This window comes from Bombus pyrosoma, linkage group LG11 (genome assembly GCF_014825855.1).
Source record: "Bombus pyrosoma isolate SC7728 linkage group LG11, ASM1482585v1, whole genome shotgun sequence".
Lineage (NCBI taxonomy): Eukaryota > Metazoa > Arthropoda > Insecta > Hymenoptera > Apidae > Bombus > Bombus pyrosoma.
The window spans coordinates 7,330,031-7,349,512 of NC_057780.1; the positions used below are offsets into that span (position 1 = coordinate 7,330,031).

General features: G+C 35.1%; 2 protein-coding genes across 4 annotated transcripts; one reads left to right on the forward strand and one right to left on the reverse strand.

Moving 5' to 3' along the window:
* Positions 1–346: 346 nt before the first annotated feature.
* On the reverse strand, positions 347–17,471 carry LOC122572954 (probable serine/threonine-protein kinase DDB_G0282963). 3 transcript variants are annotated; one of them, XM_043738724.1, is made up of 9 exons: positions 17,331–17,471; positions 17,014–17,262; positions 16,530–16,651; positions 11,499–15,849; positions 11,334–11,409; positions 10,648–10,910; positions 10,405–10,560; positions 9,954–10,267; positions 347–9,864 (listed from the first exon to the last, which is right to left on the reverse strand). In XM_043738724.1, the coding sequence occupies exons 4-9, from the start codon at positions 15,762–15,764 to the stop codon at positions 8,286–8,288; spliced, it is 6,654 nt and encodes a 2,217-aa protein (XP_043594659.1). In that variant the 5' UTR covers positions 15,765–15,849; positions 16,530–16,651; positions 17,014–17,262; positions 17,331–17,471; the 3' UTR covers positions 347–8,285. The 3 variants fall into 3 exon arrangements, with proteins under 3 accessions (XP_043594659.1, XP_043594660.1, XP_043594661.1); XM_043738725.1 differs by lacking the exon at positions 17,331–17,471 and having other exon boundaries at positions 11,499–15,752; positions 17,014–17,269; XM_043738726.1 differs by lacking the exon at positions 17,331–17,471 and having other exon boundaries at positions 11,376–11,409; positions 17,014–17,269.
* LOC122572958 (probable 39S ribosomal protein L49, mitochondrial) lies at positions 17,458–19,030 on the forward strand. Its single transcript, XM_043738730.1, has 3 exons — positions 17,458–17,720; positions 18,384–18,564; positions 18,650–19,030. The coding sequence occupies exons 1-3, from the start codon at positions 17,616–17,618 to the stop codon at positions 18,922–18,924; spliced, it is 561 nt and encodes a 186-aa protein (XP_043594665.1). The 5' UTR covers positions 17,458–17,615; the 3' UTR covers positions 18,925–19,030.
* Positions 19,031–19,482: the final 452 nt, after the last annotated feature.

The window sequence follows — 19,482 nt, forward strand, 5'->3', positions numbered from 1 at the left end:
GAATGCATAATTTGTATAGGATACGAAAGGTTTAATGATAAAAAAGATTGTAGATATTATATCATATAAGAAAGTAATAAGAAAATAAGATTATAAATATTTTAAGAAGTTTGATGGCATAAATTACAAAAAGACACGAAGATGAGATAAAACTAGATAATCAGTGGAGAGTAGGGAGATCTCAGGTATTACCAATAACCAAAAATATTTAAACTAAGCTACTAAGTAATTCTTACACTGCAACATTTTGGTTATGTCAGCTATAATCCCTAGTACATTAATATATCTTGATATTTGAAATTTGGTATAAGGAAATCAATTACGGCGAAAGGAATAATTCTATATATTTCATTTTATTTTTTTTTGGTACTTTTTTTTATTGAGAGTTGCGAATATATACAAAGGATGGCGAACTAATAATAACTATTACATTAGAATCAAATAAAGAAAGGTTATCATGATAGTATTAACGTGTGTTAATATTCGTTTAAATAACATAATGTTCGTAATGATGTGTGTATCGAATTTTCAAAAGATGTCATTGCATACGCCACAAAGTGTTACATCGTCGTTTATTTATTCGTATTTTGCTCTTTATATATATATATAATATATAATATATATATACATATATGTATATATATATTATATGTATACGTGTAGGATTGCTTTCGCGTCACATCGACATCAGTTTCGATACATTCTATCCTCGATAAAAAGGAAAGTTCGAAATCGAAGATCGAATAGAGTGTCGAAAATTGCTGCGAAAAAAAGAAAGAAAAGAAAAACAAAAAGAAATCGGATCAGAAATTCATGTAAAAATCGACCGGAAATTCGATCGGCTTATCCTGATTATCCTTTCTAAGATAAGTCTAAGAAGGACAAAAGTTCTTCTTTTTACATTTAAAACGATAAATTAGAATTTAGAAAATAAGTAACTACTATATGATTATTATTTTTTATCTTTTTTCTCATTTTTCTTCCAAATAAATAGTAACGTATTTTCAAGAAATAAACGAATTGTGATTGTGTGGTTTCACGGTTTGCGAATCGGTAGATATATTTACCGCTCTTTTACGATTGGCGGTAAGTTTAAGTATGAAAAGTGGAAAAATTTCTATATCGTTTAAGACTCGCATCCGTGTCCGACATTTTCAGCCGGGTTATAATTTGTGCGTTTCAATCGCGACAACATGAATTCACTCGATTTGAGAAAGGCGCGATTTTTTGACGCAGATATAAAATCGTGTAAAAAAAAATGTGAACACGTTTTCGTAGTTAACCGTAACCGTCGATTGTATCATCAACGAGGATTTGTTTCGATTCGCAATCGTGAAAACGTTCGAAACGATTTGAAGCGAGCCAATGATATACTTCCGCTCTTTTTTTCTAATTTCAGTATTTCCATTTAATCGTGTTGCAATGTCGGTGGAGTCCTCGAATATATCATAAAAAAAAACAAGAAAAGAGAATAATAAGAATAAAATTCAATAGAACAAATCGTTTCGTACAAATATCGACTTGGCGAGTACGAAATATCGTGAAGTTAGCGAAGAGACAGCAGAACGATGTGTGCATCGTGTCTAGTTGACGCCAAGTATCACTCAAATTCGATTTGTTCTTTCTTTTTTTTTAAATTCACAACATCAAGAAATGTTATCAAAGTACCTAACGCGTACTTTATTTCTTGCTTCTTTTTCTTATTGCTTTCTTCCCGTTTGCATTGCCAACATCGTTCTTGACTTTTCATTTCATATAATAAAATATCTTTTCCTAAGTATAAATCGATCGATCATTTCAGCACTTATCGTTTTTCGATTTATACGCACCTGTCGTTCATCTCAAAAAATATTTCTTCGCTGCAGAAACGCGTCGAATGATTTCTTTTAAAAATTTTTCAATAATTTGTCAAGAGAACATCGACAGTAATAATGTAGATAGCAAATTTTTATGGATTCATGCGAAATTAAAAAATGTACATAGTGTAATCTGCAAAAATATGCAAAATATCTAAATTAAATTGCTATGTATAATTAGAACGCGGATTTTTATGCAATTTCATATTTTTATTAATACAATCGAAGTAATGGAACATACATAAATATGTATTTCTCCCATGAAATGCTATGACAAATAGTTCATTTTGAATATTTCTTTATTTTTATATATTATATGCATTTTGTATATTTCCGAAACTTCGAATTTCCCATAAATTGTATAAAAATCCGCAACTTAATTATAATATTTAGTGTGTAAAGGAAATCTCTAATTAGATTCCAATTTCATAATTGTGTTAGTAAAAATTTTCATAAAAATCCACAGCCTAGTAATAAACTAAAAATTGAACCGAATAACGGGGAATATAGGTTCCTTTGTACGTAAGTATTACTGGAGTTTTTGTGTTTTCGATGTGTTTCGCCTTTGTGCATGCCAGAGGCATGCGCTGTCGCATCTACTGCCAGTAGAAACACCATTACACTTTGTCAGACGCTAATCATTGGATACCAATGCTTCTTGGCTCTTTAACACTCTGTGTGAACCTGTTACTAATCATGTTGCGTGATTATCTTTACGTTAAAACCATACAGGGCATCCTAGAGTTAAACAGCCAAACTTGGTCAGCATATTTTATAAATATAACCAAACAAAAAGTGTTATATGAATATGGATGATTTAAAGCTTTGTTAAAAAGTTACGATAAATATATGAAATACAAGAAAGGGATAATATTTTAGCCTCCAATAGTTTTCAATTTCGCGCAATACGATTTTCATGCGTGCATAACTAAATAAGTAAAATATATCGAACAAAGCATTACATTGGTTCGTTAGAATTAAATGAACATCAACGTGAGCTTCATAGGTTAATAAATCGAAGTACTATCGTTGTCTTATAGCATAGTAATCGTAAACCCATTATTGTTCCCATTGTATTATATATTTGCGTTATAACGTTTTAATAATGCTTGAAATGTATATATAGTACTTTTTACTTGACTATACACTATACAGATATTCGACTATACTCATAGAATACAGCTACAAGATTGGCCTATTAAACGTAAAAGAATGTCTGGGATCACCCTGTATAATCCAAATCATTGTTATTCTTTAGCTTTCTTTTCAGAATAAAGAAGAAATGTCTATTCGATTACATTTCTTTGAGTGAAAATCATTCGACGATTCCTGCCGTCCCTCTTGACTACGATAATTACACTTTTCTTTTCATCACAAAAATAGAATTCTTAAAACTTAAACTCAGTTCACTCTCTCGTACACTGTTTGCCTTTCTCTCTTTTCCTCTCTCACTTCCCCTTTCTTTCTTTCCCGATACCTCTCCCTTACTTTCAATTTTCCTTTACGTATAACCGTGCTACATACACTTATCGAGCGTTCATTTGCTGAGAAGTATGCAGTTGCTGTTGACAAAAATTAATTGCGTTATCGGTTCGTCGATATAATACACATTCGTACTTTTTTTTTACGGTTCGATCGAATAATTCGAAAAAAAGTATGTTGCGCTACTTAAATAATTCGCCATTGTCGCTAAAAACGTTGCATGTACCAAGGTCGATTCTCATTGTCGCGATAAATATTTGTACAATGTAACAATTCATTGACGCAATTTGGGCATACAAACGTAAACGAGCGTGGACGATTAACAATTAAAAAGTCTTGAGCAATCAATTTAAAAACGGTCGTACTATCCTCTCTTTTTCTTGTATCATACGTTCATTCGATACGTTCTTCTAACGTGCATTATTAACTTATGATGGCGCAGTTGCGATAATTAACACTCACGAAAACTCAATTTCAGGAAAAAAAGAAAAGGTATATTTTAAATGTGAAACTGCCATAGATACACTGAGACTTACAATAATTGAAATACGCATCAATTAAATATAGTTGTTGCTTTAAGGAAAGAAAGAAATGGAAAAATTAGATAAAGACAAATAAAGAAAAAATAAAAAGAAAAGAATTGATGCAGTCAAACAAAGGAACGACCTCACAAATCCTCGAATCGCCACCATGTCCACGAAGAAACGTAACAAAGAAGGACTGTAACAATTATTCTACAACAATAATCGTACTCCTTTGTGTTGATTGCATCAACGAAGAAAGTGGGAACGAAACGGAAGGATTTGAGACTTCACTAATAGCAGATAACGGTTCTGTATAAAACAATAAATAAGGGTTAGATATGCTCGATTACATGGTATATCGATTCGAACAAGATCACTGCTCTCTATACACACAAGCTACTACCATTATCAACGTATCTGCGTATTTTTTTTCCATTTTTTTTTTTTGCTCAACCGTCTCTTTTTCTCTCATTTTTTATCTTTCTCGGTTCTAGGAAAAAGATCAAAGGGACTTAAGGAAAAAGAAAAGAAGAAAAAAAAAGAGAGCTGGTCGACAATCTCGTCCAGCCAAAATTACTAATAACGGGATTATGTAAGATTTAGAAATTACAATTTGACACGCACTGCACACAGCTCAGTAAATACTTATCTTCGTAAATTCTAAACGCCATCGTCCCGTCGATAACAATAATTACATTGATCGTGGGTTCGATCGATTTTAGTTCGATATACATATATTTATATTTATATTCATATTTATAATATATATATATATAGATATATCAAAAATATCCTTAATAAAATAGAGCATTTTAATATGTATAACGTACCATCAAGTACTTTATTGTATTATAATTTTATATACTAATATATATAATATATATATATTTATTTATAACACACGTTCAGTATTATATATATTTAATATACATATAATACTCGCGCCAACATTCTTTCCTATTGTTCACGCGCACATGCGCCACACAGTTGTGCACGACTATCCTGTACAATATGTTCCATGCACGTGTATACGTATGCCTGTGTTTTTTTTACATTTCGCCACGTGAATTTTTTTCAGATTAGATTACGCGCACCTCGAGTTTCTGGCCTTCTTCGTTACTTCGTCTAACAGTTACGTCGCTACAACTGTCTTTCTCACTTCATTATATTCAAATTCATATTTCGAAGTATAAAAAGGATATCTTACAATTGCCATTTAATTTATAAAAAAAAAAAGGCTCAAAGACTAAGCGCTATACTTTAGTAGGAAATTATATTACGATTCACTAAAGCATTACCGTGTCATTGTATGAATGTTCGAAGATATTGTGATATATTACAATATCAGCAGGTCAATAATCTCTTAGTTACAGTGATATGCTGTAATATAGTAATTTAAAAAATGTCTCTAGATTTTCGATATAAATCAGTACTAATCTTCTTCGTCGATAATTACCAACGTACAAAATTTGTTTTAACAATGATTTGATAAGTTAAAGCGAATGAAACTGCCAGAACACTCGAGCGAACGATTTCCGCCTGAACTCGACAAAATTCTTTCGTCCGTGGGATATAAAATTTATCTATCCGTCGATCTTCTTTGACCGTTAATCGTCCTAGCTCAACACAGCCAAAATGAAAATTTAAAGAATTAGAACGGATATACGTACTCTTGAACCGATTCCATTTCCGTGCGAACAATTTTTAGTGAACACGTTAACTAGTGCATCTGGTTAAGCAACAATTAAAGATACAGTTACATATTTGAAAAAAAGAAGGTACGAGCAAGAAATGAAGCTAGTTAAATAACAAATAAAGCGTGAAAAAATGTTCAGTCTATTTTATTGACCTTTTTTAAGGACACAGAATAAACAGAAAACGAGTTTAGATAATTTTAAGTAGAAATATCTGGAATTCAACAGACGTCACCGCCAGGCTAATCCTTTCGTCAATTTTAATCGGTTCAAAAGTGGGTTTACCCTCAACTCGAATGATTTTCGACGTTCTTTTCATCGTTATAGAATGCACCGTTCAACAAACAATGCTCAAGCGTTTTTCATTTCTAATTGCTCATTTTATTTGTCTCGCAAACCGAGGTTCTCCCAGGCGCAATATGTGATTCGAAATTACATTTTTCAAGTTTCACTCTCTCTGCTACTACTATTTACAATCGATCACGCGTATTTCTTTAAGGCAGTAATAACATAACCTCGAAACGACACGCGACAACCGACTGCATACGGTTTGCGTGCCCGAAGGAGGATTTTTCTTCTCTTTCGACAAACATCTTTTTTCGATTTGTTCTTTCCTTCACGCCCTTTCACATGGCGACTTCATACAGAAACGAAAACAAACAAAATGAAGAAAATGAAAAAGAAGAAGAAGGAAACGGATTCATTCTGCTTGTTTCTCTCGCTCTTTCAGTCTTTCGCTCATTCATTCGTTAACCTTTCGATCTTTTATCTTGTGTATCTCTTATCAAAGGAGTTTCGAAATCCTCATATTTCTCTCAAACTCGCGATCGCCTTACACGATTAATAAAGGAATCCTGCACGATGATTAAAATTCACCGTGTCATATAATAGCAGTAGAATTATCGATAATGAAATAATTAATAATATAATAATAATAATCAATTACAAACTAGAAATAATTATCAGTTATGTACAATGTAATATAATGATATTATAGTAACGTAATAAATAAGCTCGAGGCGTAATAAATCTACACCTACTTTATAGAAATGTATTCATCAATTCATGCGTCAAACGCTTAGCTTTCTCGCTCAACGATCGCCCCCCGATTAATAAGAATTAATTACAAGTGGTCATTATGCTACTCTCCGATGAGCAGGCCAAAATATATATATCTATATATATATTTTTTCTCTTTTCTAATGTACAATTGAATCTCTTCGGGTGTCATTATCTTGTCTCGTACCTTACTCACGGCAAAAAAGTCACGTCCTATCTTTTATCCTTCCATCCCCCTCTCTCTCCAAAATTCCGCGATATTTCCTTTTTTTCACAGGTAGACAAAAATATATTCGGCGTACGGAGAAAAATCGTAAGGAAATCTACACCGTGGCGCCAGCCTCGCGGGAATACACGCAATATCATCTCGACACGAATTTTCGACTATATCTCCATCGGGATACGCGGAAAAAGGAACGAACTACCGATTTGAAAGTACTCTTTGAAGCCTCAAGGACCTTCGCGAGACCTTCAGGTGTAGATCTCAAAGAACGCGTGGGACAGATATGTCTCTAGCATGAATTGTTTTCTTTATCTAACAACAGCAAGGCAAATCGTCAGCTTCTTCTTCATTTCGTTCGTCGGATATATGTTCTCTCTTATCCTATTCGACCGTTCCTCGTGAAAAAATTCAAAGAAGAGCTGTATTTCTCAATGGAGGATTGATTTTTCTGTTTTAGATTTAGAACATATAAACGAAGAAACAAAAGGGGGTGAAATCAAAGCTCCTTGATTCATAAACTTTCAAGATATATGTACCCCCTTCTTCTTTTCTCCTTTAAACTCTTCATTCGTTCGAACGATCGTTCGTTTACCTTCTTTATCCTTATTTGTTGTTTTCTCCTTTTGTTCGTGTATATATATATATATGTGTATGTAGTATACATTATATATTATATATACATATAACATATATATGTGTCTAGTATACATTATATATATATATATATATATATAACCATATGTATAACGTGTGTTTCAAGTCCGTTCAACATACTATACTTTGTCATTTAAAAACTAACGACTTCGTTCGCGACATACATTTTTTTTTAGGCACTTTTCCTTGGAAACAGGTTTTTTTACCATGTTTCGCCATATTTTTTTTCACACTGATGCTTTGGTTGTTAATGTACAAGATCGTTAACGATTATAGTCAATGTTCTTTTCTTCGCTGTTGTATCATTTTTCCGACGAAACTGAAATGATGTTTCTATATATATACTATCACGACATATACGCATGCGCGTATGCAAATACGATTCGGACGCGCATCTACAAACATCCGATCGTTATGACACGTATGATCGTTCATCGTATAACCGTATTTTCTTTTGAGCAGTGCAGAGTTTTTCTCTCGTGTACACTTTTCCATTTTTATTTTTTTATATCCTTATAAGGCAAATATTGTCGCTTCTCGCAGTGAGCTAGCCTTCACAAAACTTCCTCAATACCTTTCTTTATCTCCCGCGATCGGCATCGAAACGTAAAATTCGATCAACAATTCTCTCTAGTTGGTCCGTCACGATCTGCCGATCATTTCCATCTTATTTTACAAACACTCTCCTTTTCACTCAGGATCGGTTATGAACCCTAGTGTACATTCTCTCGTCTGAAGGAATTAACATCTATAATTTGTTTACTTACTGTTTACCCCTATTTGTCCACTTGTTTCATTTCTCGGTTGGTCTAGTGACCGTTTGCGGTATCACCGTCAGCGACTTCGGTATTTTTGGCAATATCGGAATCTGGTTTGACGTCTTTGTTGTCACCTGGATTGATTTCGGCAGGTTCAAGTTGTGCAGTAAGTTTTGCGTCGGGCTATTCTCGTTTGCCAACGCGCGAACGTCGCATATTAACGGCTCGAAGTCACTTCTGCTCTGCCGACTCAGCATCTCCTGTTGCATTCTCAGGTGCTTCTGAAACTGTGTGTGCGCAGCTATCTGCGCCTTTTGATACTGCGTCGCCGACTTTACGTTTGTCGAAGAACTCAAATTACCTGTCCCGCCGTTTGAACTGGTCGACTGTTTCTCCGTGAGCATTTGTTGCTTCTGTTTCTTTAGATTTTGCAATCGTTTGAACTCAGGCTCGCTTAAATGAAACACCTTACCACCAGAAGAAGTTGGCAGTTTTTGACCGTCCTTTCGTTTCACGTTACCGTTCGCGGGGTTGGCGCTGGTAGATGGAAGGTTTAGTCGTTGCAGATTAGGGGGTGGTTTCTTAATTATCGACACTCCAGGGTTTAACTTCAGAACCCGAGGAGGACTACTTTTTATAGATTGTGTAGTACTGGTGGACGATGGTTGTTTAGGAGTACTTGTGCTTGGTAATGAATGCTTATCCCTTTCGAGAACGTAACCGCCACTCAGTCGACGAGAATTGTGATATTCTGAGGCAATCGGTTCCATTATTGGCTCGTCCATTTTCTCTGGGCCTTCGTACGATATTAAACGATTCTGCACAGAAGTCGAATAATTAATGGCATTCCGTGATGCATTCGGGGCTAGCACCAAATCACCGGATCTGTAATATTTTTCCAGAAGTATCAGATGTCTGAGAAACGAGCTCTGATTCCCGTATGGTCTCTGTAGCTCTTGCCAGAGGAGTTTCGTGTCTCTGTCATATTGTATCATAGTGGCACACTTTTCCCAACCTTGAGGAGTTATTTCTCGAACATTTGTAAACTCTATATTGGCGTGAAGGTTCATCTCCTCCTCGCCAGGGAAAAGAGTACGTACACTAATGGAAGGATTAGCACCGAGTCTCTGTACAACCGGTGTGATGTCATTATTCGTCCTTGGCCTCTTTGGCAATCTGGTTAACGTCACCTCCTTGTCCATTGCAAGGATCTCGACAACCTCGTTGGGATTATCACAAGATATCATTGTATCTGATGTTGTGTACGGGTGCATATCAAGCAGCTTGCGTTTCTTCAGTTTCTCCACGGTGCTTTCAATACCGAGGAACTGCACGTCCATCCCGACGTTTTCGTCGTTCAAGTTTGCCTTCGCGGTACGGTTTTCGTTGTCCATCTCGGAACTCGCTTCCTCGTTTTTGGTGGGTTCTGGAGTAGATTTTTCAGAGGCGGAATTCGTCGTACCATCTGGAGACTTGGAAATTCCGGTCTTAGGTTGAGTGCTACATTTGGTTTTCTTCCTTTTGTCCTTGTCTTTGTCTTTGTCCTTAGTCTGATTCTGAGAAGAATCTTCGTCTTCGTTTTCCAAAACCTCAATGTCGTGATAGTGTAGGATTCTGAACATACAAAAAGAATAAAAGATAAAGATATAAAGACATAATAAAAGTAAAAATTAAATCTTGTAAATGTATCAAGGGAACCATACCTTTTCCGATAACTCTTGAAGAACGACTTATGATTCGTGTTCATGTTCTCTACATCCTTATACTTCAACTGCAACTGTGTGAAATATCTACACAATTTGCAAACGAAAGTACCGGCCGCCAGAATAACAGGAATCCCTTGTTGTCCAAGCAACTGATTTAATTCCTCAGTCTCCGCATTAGCTAGTTGATGAGTGTGGTTTCTCGCCAACCTACGTTTGCATAACGCACAAGTCAAGAATCGTTCGATCTTCGAGTAATGGCTAGCGCAGAACGACATGGACGTGTGTTGACTCGATTCCCAATCAATGTCCACCTGTATAGGAAACATATTTATCACAGATATTTGTATAAAAAATAATAATGTAACTGTAGGTTTGAAAGTTTGATTAAAATTGGATTTTAAACTTCAGATTGCATTATTTTTTTACCAACTTATATCGGTACACTAACCTGTTTTTGCAGACCAGCTTTTATCTTGAGCAACCATCGACGTTTGACATGATGTCGCGAAGCATCTCTACATTCGCGGGCTGAGCACTTGGAAACCATGAGTTGTCTGTGTTGTTTCTGTGGCTTCGTTTGCATATTTGTTGGACTTGTATTTGCCTAAACATGAAGAAATTTTACATAATAAGATTACATATTCAAAGACCGATTAGATGATACTGAAAATTTTATAAATCAAGCTTCCACCTTTCTGTCTACATGACGGTAGCAAGCATCACATAAGCAAGAATCCTTATTCAGATGTCTTTCTATGATTAAAATCTTTTTCCGTCTCTCATCGGACTTCATTTGTGCAAGATGCATCGGTGTGTCCAAAGAACCGAATTTTCCAAAGCAGTAACAACAGACGTCCGCGCACAAGCGTCCAGGGTGAATAGAGAAAGAGGAGGACTTCTCTGGAATAACAAGAGACTGACGGTCCTTCGGCGTGGTGTCTTCGTTATCTTCATCTGTTGTGACAAAACAATAAGTAACCCACAATTATTACAGAGCTATACAACATTAAATCTGATGTTCTAATTTAATACTTTGATGAAGTGAGAGCAACTTAATTGGAAGATAATAGGAAAGTTAAAGAATAAATATAATTAATGTTGAAGCGGTAGCGCAAAGTAACATGCTTGTTATAGAAGACTATATAGTTGTTATGATTTGCAGGATCCTTTTTTTTTTAGGTGATTTATGAATTAAAGAACTGCTTGATACTAGATAGTAACAAAATCGCGATTAAGGAAATAATCGTGCTATAATAAGCAAGAGCAATCCGTTAAAAAAAATATCAAGCGATTCTTTTCACAATGACGAGAATGTGTGTTTTAAGCAGAAGGACAAGGAATGATTAAGAATGTAGTTATTCCCGCAACCAGGATTACCGCAAGAGTGTCTGTGGTTAGTAGAGAACTTTCGGTTCGCACCAGAGCTGCTATCTCCCCAACCACTGGTTCCAAACTGAAAAATAAAAAGCAATATGATAAGTAACTGATTAAATTTCATCTTATTCAATGTATATTAATTTATCGCATTTGTATAAAACTCACCTCCTTCTGAATAGTGTAAAAATTCTCAGGTGAATCTCCTTCGCCATCTCCACGACCCTGTTTCAATACCATTTTCAATGGAGATCTTGATCGCCTCTTGTCTTTCTCCTTTTCTTTCTGAACACGGATTACAGTTTTCAGGGTACCTGTGTACTGTTCCTTTTTGGCCTTTTGATGGCTCAACCGTTCAGCAGCCTTTTCCAGAGATTCCAACCCAAGAAGTCTCAGAATCGACTCTTTTTTCGCCTTGTCTTCTGGTGTTTCCAAGATCTTTGGAGTAATATTGATGCTACTAGAGGATTCACCAGACGTGGATGTCTCATCAGAATCTTTCTGTGATGTTTCTGGTGTTTTTACAGGTTTACAATCAGCATTCAGAATGTCTATATTCCCTGACTGCTTGGTCACATGGTTCTCAGATAAATTTCGAGATAATCTGTTCTCGCATGTCTTTTTACTAGGCTCTTTCGTGATAATTAAGTCATTTTCTGATTTGCTTCTAATACTATCTGTACTGTCTTGACATTTTTCCAAACTTCCCCTAACCCCTTCTGAGAAACCTCTGAAATTTGTGGCACATTCTGTTCCGTTTTCATATTTGTTTAAAAAGGATCGGTTGTTCTCATTGATCTTTGCTACCTCATTGTCCAATAATGTCTCCTCCTTATTCTGTTGATCGTATCTCCGTATTTCCCGTTTTGGTCGTTTATTTTTTAAAGCATTTAATTGATCCTCTTTGCGTTTCTTCACCTCCCTGCTGCGTCTAGTGCGAGCTTGACGTTCTAACTCAATAGTATCTGTTTCAGTGCTGTTCTGAGAATCATCTATGTCGTCTGTGATCATTTCATGAGCCTTTTCTTCCAAATCCTGTGTATCTTCCTCATTATGAGAACTCTGCAATATTTGAGAACTTTCATCTTCCGTTTTAATTTTTGGAGCACCTTCGATGCGTTCTTTGTTACAAGATGCTTGTCCCTTTTCGAACTTTTTCGTTTTATCGCGAGCTCTTAATACTCGTTTCTTGTTATCATCGCCAGCAGATTTTTGCTCTTCCACAGTATTGTCTGATATTTCTATTTCTTCCTTTACTATAGTTGTATCATTATTCTCTGAATTATCCTTTAACGAAATTACTTTCTTCTCAGTATTATTATTACCAGCGTTATTGTTATCTGTATCATTACTCGATTTACATTTCTCGTCTTTTTCATTCTCATCTATATCTTTTTTTATATCTTCGATAAGATTACACGTATCGCTAGAAACAGGACTCGCGGTGCATTTAAAGTTCGTTGTGGAATCGGAAGTAGGTGGTACTCTGCAATTATTCTTGTCCTTCTTTGCAACTTGTGTTGCTTCTGATACGCTTTCTTCAGATTTTTCAATTTCTTTGGTATTCTCTATTACCTCGGGTTTATTTTGTGCATCGCTATTTTCTGATTCATCCACTTTGGCAAGACTTGTTTCCTGTTTTTCAATATCTGTGATACCTAACTTACTGGGTAATGGAGAAATGTCTGTTGTAGTTTTGTTTGCTGATTCTTGCCTGTATTGCATTTCGTTCATGCTCGTTTGCAGTTGATTGCTAGATTGATCCTCTGCTACCAATCTTTCTACTTCCTTAGAGATACTTTCTAAAGTCTCTACATCATCAGATTCCACAGTAACATTTGCAGAAATTTTAGCCTCATCTTCGATTGTTTGATCTGTTTTTGCTTCCCCTTCTGTAACTTCTTCTTGTATCTGCTTCGACACGATTACCGTGCAAACAATTGAAGATTCTAAACTAGCCGCTTTGTTTGTCGATTCGTTCTTAGGTGACTCGTCATTCGAAGCAGTTTCCTCAGAAACAGGTTTACTGGAGTTCTCCAAAGACTCTTCACAGTTTTCAGACTTTTGGGCTATTCTATTTAATACTCTACCTAATTTTTTAACAGTTTCGTTGTTCTCGGGATGACCTTTATCCGTTATTCTCGGAGATTTTTTGCTAAGACCAGATCTTTTACCATCATCCAAAATCTTTATCTGATCGTCTATAACTTGTTCCACGTCCTTTTTAGACTCCTCTGCCGAATTAGAAATATCATTCGATTCCTCCTGTTGATTTATAGCTTTGCAGGTGCTATCATTGTTCTCTGTAATCTGTACAGAACCTGCTTCAGAAGCATTATGAGGGTTGCAGCTTGCATCATTGTCAGAAGAATCGCTCTCTTGTACGTTCTGAGAATGTGTTTCAGCTAGTTCAATATCACCCATGACTAGTTTTTCAATTTCTTTGGCAGTATCGGCCACTTTCGGCTTCAGTTCAGCCACTGAATTTTCTGAATTGTCCGATTTAATCTCATTCTTGGAAATGGTAGACTTATCCTCGTCTGTATTGTCCTCCAACCCTAATTTCTGCGACTCTGCACTCAGCGGTGCAATTATCTCCTCGATTTTTGGTACTTCAAAATTTTTATTCAATCCGAGACCCTTCTCCGGCCCAAAAATTTTACTCTCAATAGATTTGGCGATCGTAAGCTTGATATTTTCTATCATTTGATCTATCTGAGACTTCGGATTACCGTCCGACTTATCCGTACCATAAAACGAATTGACCGTCTTCTTCATATCTATGTTTAAACTACTTCTTCGACCCTTAGATTTGTCAGAAAGTTTCGCTAAAATATTATCTTTCCTAACTTGATCTAAATTACTCGTTTTCTTCAGCTCTTCTTGCACTTCCGCGTTTTTCGGTATTATTCGTGTATATTCGCCTTTGATATTGTCATTTTTTATTTCGATCTCGGTACTTTTGGCTTTAGTTTTCGAACGAAGAGTAGGTCCAATCTCGGTTGTCCTATCTACTCTATCACTATTGTTATTATTTTCTATTTCCGATACAATTTGCGAACTGTCTTCGAAATTTTTTAGTGTTTCTTGTTTTAAGCAAAGTTCATCTTTAGTTGATACCATAACCGTCTGAGAATCGTTACCGCTAGATTCAGAAAAACAAGATTCGGTATCGATATTACTATCTGCGATATTATCCGTGGAAACTTCCGAACTAACAGGGTCGTCCGAATTCAATCTTCGACGTTTTTTAAGCTCCAAATCGGTAGAGATAACAGAATCCGCCTGTCGTAACTTGCCATTCCGCAAACTTCTTTGACTAATCGATGCGTTCGACCTTTTCCTCAATTGAATTGCACTTTGAACAGATTCTGTTTCCAGATTCTCCCCATCAGAAGTAATTTTGATATCTTCACTGTCTGGTTCTTTTTTTATCTCAATATCCGGGACTATATTCTCTTCTACCAACATCTTTTTCCTCCTTGTTACTTTCCCTTCTATTTTCTCTGTTATTCCTTGCTGATTATCTATTTCTGAATCGCTCAACATTGAAGCTATCACTTCGTCTATGGTAAGATCTATAGAACTCTTGGTGTCCAGAAGTGACTTTGAAACTCTTATATTAGTGCAATCTATATCCCTGGTACTCTTTCTTCCTTTTGTATATTTAATATCACCTTCTGACTTTATGAAGGTGTCTTTCTCTTTGATACTGTTCCTTTTAAATCCCGAAAATTTGGTTGATTTAACACCCCTAGGTAAAGAATCTAAATTTTCCAAGCTTCTACCTTTCCTATTAAGCTTTGGACTGCTCTTGATACTGGATCCAGCAACTGAATCTGTATCTTTGTCCACAATGTCCTCACTCTCCAATTCGCTACTTTTTGGTATAAACTTGGTCTTTTTAGTCCTGAGATTGTTCTTGGCACTTCTATTACCTCCTTCTGTTCCTATACTTTCACCCTCTGATTCGTTTATGTGGTTCTCTAAAGTTTTTGTGTTGATATCAGATGTCTTAGCACTGTTTTCTTCCGATAATTTGGCTCTTTTAGCCCTCACACCCTTCTTAATATCAGAAGTTATTCTGCATAAATTTCTACTGGTCACCTTCCTTGTAACTTTTGACTTAATTAAATTGGCCTTTGTTACTCTTAGCTTTTGTTTACGTTTAAGATTCCTGAGAACCTTTTTACGTGGAAGGGTTGCCTCTAATTTTGGAGGAAGTTGACTACCAGTCGCCACAGCTTCTATTATGTCCCGTGCAAGTTGCTGTTGCTTTAGATTCGACAAAGTCTTGCCTTTTCTACTTTTAATTTCGTTTGATGGCAAGCCAGAATCATTATTCGCCTTCTGTTTTGCTTTGGAAGGCGCTAAGGGTTTCTTTTCCCTGGATGCCATCTCACTTCCACCCACATTGGGCTCCTGCAATTTCATTCATAATATGAAATTGCAAGCACATTACTGATCAAATGATAATTGCTATTACCACTGTAGCATTCAGAGTAATTTGTCAATTCTCCTATTAATAAAACAATATATATTTTAAAAGTGAAAAGAAATCTTGGATTTATTTATAATATTGTACTCTGAAAGATTACTATATATTTCCATCTTTAAAAAAATGATCAAAACATTGTATTAAAAGTTAACTCTATCTCTTTTTCTATCTAAAAAATATTTATACAATGGCAATAAAAAATATTTACACATACCATTATCTTCCAATGAAATATTCTTTTATTAGGTATCAAATTTTTCGAATTATATAAAAATGTTACTAAATAATATGAAATTTAATATACATGGATCTAATTAATTAATATACAAACGCTATAATAAATACAATGATGTGCAAATACTTTTTGCAGTTGCTGAATATATATATATATAGCAGCTATAAAAAATATTTGTATGCACCCTTACTTTCCAATAAAGTATTCTTTTATCAGGTTCCACATTTAATTCCATAGCATTAAATTTTTGTAGTCATACAAAAGTACAATCAAATAACATGGAATTTAATATACTTAGACTCAATTAATTATTATATAAATACTATAATAAATACAATGGTGTACAAATACTTTTTACAGTTGATCTCTCTCTCTCTCCATACACACGCGCGCGCGCGCGCGCACACACACACACATGCGCGCGCGTGCTGCAAAAAGGATAAAATTATAAATGAAAAAAATATACCTTTCCTCTTTTAAGCAAGACAGGAACAAATTGACTGTATACCAAGTGGAAAAACTACATAATTCGTCTTAGATGTGAGTAGGTGAGCGGCCGGCCGGATAGTGGGGTTGATAGATGCGGCCCTGGCGGTCAGAAAAATTACGTGACAAACTTTGCATTTACACGGATACACGGAGCGCCTCTTCTCGGTCAGGGAATATCACTTTGAAATATTTACCGCGATATCTCAACAATCACCTAACGGATCCTACAAAATTTCGTCTCGACGGAAAGAGCGGATCACATATTAACTGCCCATGATAAAAATTGGGGTTTAAGCGGGCGAGAATCATCGAAAATCACGCAATAAATCATCGCGAAAAAATCGCCACGAATAAACAAAAGGTCGGACCCGATTCAAGATTTCCAAGGTTTACTGCAGGCTTATTAAGAGGTTATCCAGAGAATTTATAATTTTGATACTCGATTCGTCGATTGTACTTACCTCTGGTACGAAAAATCACAGTAAAAGAGCGTGGTTTTTGCGGGAAAACGCGGAAAACAATCCTGTGAAAAACACAGTCCCGTTGCAGGGTGTCTATACGATGTCCCACTGTTTTGAGGCTACCGCCACCTGACGGTAGAACACGCGACCTCTCCCAGGTCCATAGTCCATTCGCGCTAATTCATCCAGTTATTTTCAATGAATTCCACCCTTCTAACTTTACGCAACCCCGTTTCCGCTGCACGTTCGCTTAACAAAAAACTTATACTTACTAACAAACCGAAAAACTACTCGAAAAAAGTATGATATATACTGACAATACTCCAGCGAAATTTGGAACAACGCGGCACTTCGAAATCTATATACTATTTCTGATAACTTAACCCCGCGTTATTTGGCGAATTTTACAGAATCACGATCGCTCAATGACACGTTCGTCTATTAGGATCGAGACCGACCGAGATGATCCTTCTACTGAGAACGAAAAACGGTAGAAATACGAGCGCGTCGCTGGGAAATATCCGATCTGACACGAGAACGAAAAGGAAGACGCGCCCGTGCGCACCAATGGCGGCCACCGACCCTTATTTACTCAAGTCAAAATGGCTGCCCTTCGACTTTTCACACGCTCGAAACTTTCCACGATTATCCTCTCCTATTCTAGTGAACTTTATTCATCAAACGGAGTTTCGCCAGTTATTACTCAGGTATTTTACGTTAAGAGTAGTTTATTGAGAATAATATTAGGAATAATATTATGATAAGCTCCCGCGAAAGCTCTCATACGTTTCCATAATGATTACTTTTGAGATAAAGCAACGAAGGGCCATGCTAAACCCAAGTCACGCGAGGTATTTATGTCTGCGGTTTTTATTTACTTTTATCTTTGAGGAATTTTATTTTGCTCTTTTTTTTTCTAATGTCAGAAACGCTCGTACATAGATCAACAAGGTATTTTTGCATTTGCGGAATTTTGTTGTAAATCTCTATTGTTTAAAAGATAGGAACGTAAAGATTAATGGATACTCTGAAATGAATGTTGAGTAGCAAAATCTGTTGAAGATGAAAATATTGTGCAAAATGAAATGTACGCCATATTATTCTGAAGAAAAATGTATGAGATAAATTAAAACATATTTAGTCAAATTTAGAAACATAGACTTCTTTGGAATAAAGGCTGATATATATTTGTGATAAAATTTCTATTTATCTGGTTTTACACAATGACCTACAAATATTTATATAACCGTAATAACAATATTAAACAATAATACATCATTGGAAAAATCATTTTACTTCTCATAATAATTGTTATGTATGATTCAACTTTAATGAAAAACTTTATCTGAAATATATCGTGTTATATGCAGAAAAGATGGAGCTCCTACAATAGTTCACCCAAATATATAGATCCTTCCAACTATACTGATTATGAAGTATCAAAAGATCCAAAAGAATGGGAATATGTAGAACGTTTACTCAAACCAAAAGTCATACCTACACCTTACCTAGAAAAGAAGGAATATCCATCTGGATGGAAACCACCTGTTGGTAAGTTGTTTTCAGTGATGTATTAATACATCTGTTACAATAAAATTTATAATAAAATTTTCTATTGTATTTAATTATTTAATAGCCAAACCACATGAATATCCATACTATATACAACGTACAAAAAATTATATGCAACCTGTTTATCTTGAAATTAGTCAACGAGGATTACGAAGATTGACTGTTGTTCGTAAAATTCATGGAGATATTTGGGCATTAGAATCTGAATTAAAGGAATATTTACAGGAAAAGGCATGCAGACCAATTGGTATTCGTACAAATGAACTGTTGGGACAAATTGTATTCAGAGGAGATTATGTAAATCTTGTTAAAGCATGGATGGATGAAAAAGGATTTTAAATATTATAACTTGTTGTAAACAAGCGATTTTTTGTAAATATAATATAAAGAACATTTTGTTATTGTAATTATTTGTTGAAACTTGAAAATAAATAATTGAAACGATCTTTGTGCTCTTTTAGAATATTTGATATTTAAATATCAATACAAAGTGTGTGAAATATAGAAATTTATTGTAATAGTCGAAAAATCAACAACTTCATTTTTTGTAAAAATATGCATTATATTTGAAACTATAGTTCACACAAACTAGTAGATGGAAGATGAATTATAGTACGTATAGCAGCATACTTAAGTGTATAGTGTATTCATAATTTTTCTGTTTCTATCAAAATCATGCTATATGCTTTTTTATTAAACAATAACAAATGAACAAAGTAACTTCTTAAGTACTATTAAATTACTGTTGTTTATGACATATATTAAAAGCAATTTATAAATTAAATAATTTAACACAATGTATGAAGAAGGAATTTCTACGAATATATATGCCGAAGTGATATATTATGTCCATCGTATTTCATTACAAATATAACGATATTCGTACGATGTTAGAAT

Coding starts and splice junctions, on each gene's coding strand:
- LOC122572958 (XM_043738730.1), top strand. CDS start 17,616: ATGGCTGCCCTTCGACTTTTCACACGCTCGAAACTTTCCACGATTATC. Junction 17,721..18,383: donor TTTCGCCAGTTATTACTCAG/GTATTTTACGTT, acceptor TGTTATATGCAG/AAAAGATGGAGCTCCTACAA. Junction 18,565..18,649: donor TGGATGGAAACCACCTGTTG/GTAAGTTGTTTT, acceptor ATTATTTAATAG/CCAAACCACATGAATATCCA.
- LOC122572954 (XM_043738724.1), bottom strand. CDS start 15,764: ATGAAATTGCAGGAGCCCAATGTGGGTGGAAGTGAGATGGCATCCAGG. Junction 10,911..11,333: donor TAACCACAGACACTCTTGCG/GTAATCCTGGTT, acceptor TTGTCACAACAG/ATGAAGATAACGAAGACACC. Junction 10,561..10,647: donor ACCGTCATGTAGACAGAAAG/GTGGAAGCTTGA, acceptor CTTCATGTTTAG/GCAAATACAAGTCCAACAAA.